The sequence below is a fragment of the Aptenodytes forsteri genome, unplaced genomic scaffold (genome assembly GCF_000699145.1).
Source record: "Aptenodytes forsteri isolate BGI_AS27 unplaced genomic scaffold, ASM69914v1 Scaffold634, whole genome shotgun sequence".
NCBI classification, from domain to species: domain Eukaryota; kingdom Metazoa; phylum Chordata; class Aves; order Sphenisciformes; family Spheniscidae; genus Aptenodytes; species Aptenodytes forsteri.
The window spans coordinates 126,446-127,667 of record NW_008793943.1 but is presented as its reverse complement, the minus strand read 5'-3'; the positions used below and the strand labels follow the sequence as shown (position 1 = coordinate 127,667).

Sequence of the window (1,222 nt, the reverse complement as noted above, 5' to 3'; positions counted from 1 at the left end):
GTGTCCCCATGGCCGGTGTCCCTGTGTCCGACGGTGTCCCCGTGGGTGATGGTTTCCCAATGGGTGACGGGGTCCCTGTGGGTGATGGTGTTCCCCATGCCCCGGTGTCCCTGTGTCCGACGGTGTCCCCGTGGGTGATGGTTTCCCAATGGGTGACGGGGTCCCTGTGGGTGATGGTGTTCCCCATGCCCCGGTGTCCCTGTGTCCGACGGTGTCCCTGTGGTTGACGGTGTCCCAACGGGTGATGGTGTCCCTATGGGTGATGGTGTCCCCATGAGTGATGGTGTCCCCATGAGTGATGGTGTTCCCCATGCCCTCGTGTCCAGCGGTGTCCCTGTGTCCGACGGTGTCCCCCCGCGGGTGACGGTGTCCCCGCACCCCAGGATGCCGTTCGGGGCGGTGCTGGCGCAGGTCGGGGGGCTGGGACGCTTCCAGGTGCTGCAGACGGCGCTGCTGGCGGTGCCCTTCCTCCTCATGGCCAGCCACAACCTGCTGCAGAACTTCACCGCCGCCGTCCCCCCCCACCGCTGCCACGTCCCCAGCGTCACCCCCGGTCCCGGTGCCACCCCGAGTGTCCCCAGCACCACCCCAGGGCCACCCGGAGCCACCCCTGATGGCACTTCAGCGGCCTCTGATGGCACCCTGAGGTCCTCCAACGCCATCCTGAGGTCTCCTGATGGCACCTTGGGGTCCCCTGGTGCCACCCTGAGGTCCCCTGATGGCAACCTGGGGTCCCCCGACGGCACCCACATCCCCGGTGTCACCCACGTCACACTGGGATCCCCTGACGGCAGCCATGTCCAGCCTGATGCCACCTCGGGGTCCTCCAATGGCACCCTGGGGCCTGCTGGTGCTACCCTGGGGTGGTCCAACGGCACCCTGGGGCCCCCTGATGCCACCCTGGGGTCCTGCCGGCGCTACGTGGCCTCGTCCCCACGGCCGCACTGGTCCCCGGCCCACCGAGCCCTGCCACGACGGCTGGGACTACGACCGCAGCATCTACGTGGCCACCATCGTCACCGAGGTGGGGCCGGGGACATGGGGATGGGAGAGGGTGAGGTGGGGAGGGATGGAGGATGAAGGGTGGGAAAGATGACCACAGTGTCCCTGTGGCCACCGACATCTCCAAGGTGGGGACAGGGAGAGCGGGGATGGAGGGATGGAACCGGGTGGAGATGTGGGGGTGGAGGTGGAGCCGTATGGGGTTGGGGGGGGATGGAGA

General features: G+C 68.2%; 1 protein-coding gene across 1 annotated transcript in view; it reads left to right on the top strand.

The window, feature by feature from the left end:
* The first annotated feature begins 384 nt into the window (after nt 1-384).
* LOC103894837 (solute carrier family 22 member 6-A-like) overlaps nt 385-1,222 on the top strand; it is a 4,376-nt gene continuing 3,538 nt past the window's right edge. Inside the window, exons 1-2 of the mRNA XM_019470643.1 lie at nt 385-846; nt 965-1,024. Of these exons, the coding sequence (XP_019326188.1) occupies nt 385-846; nt 965-1,024 (522 nt within the window). The remainder of the gene's footprint in view (nt 847-964; nt 1,025-1,222) is intronic.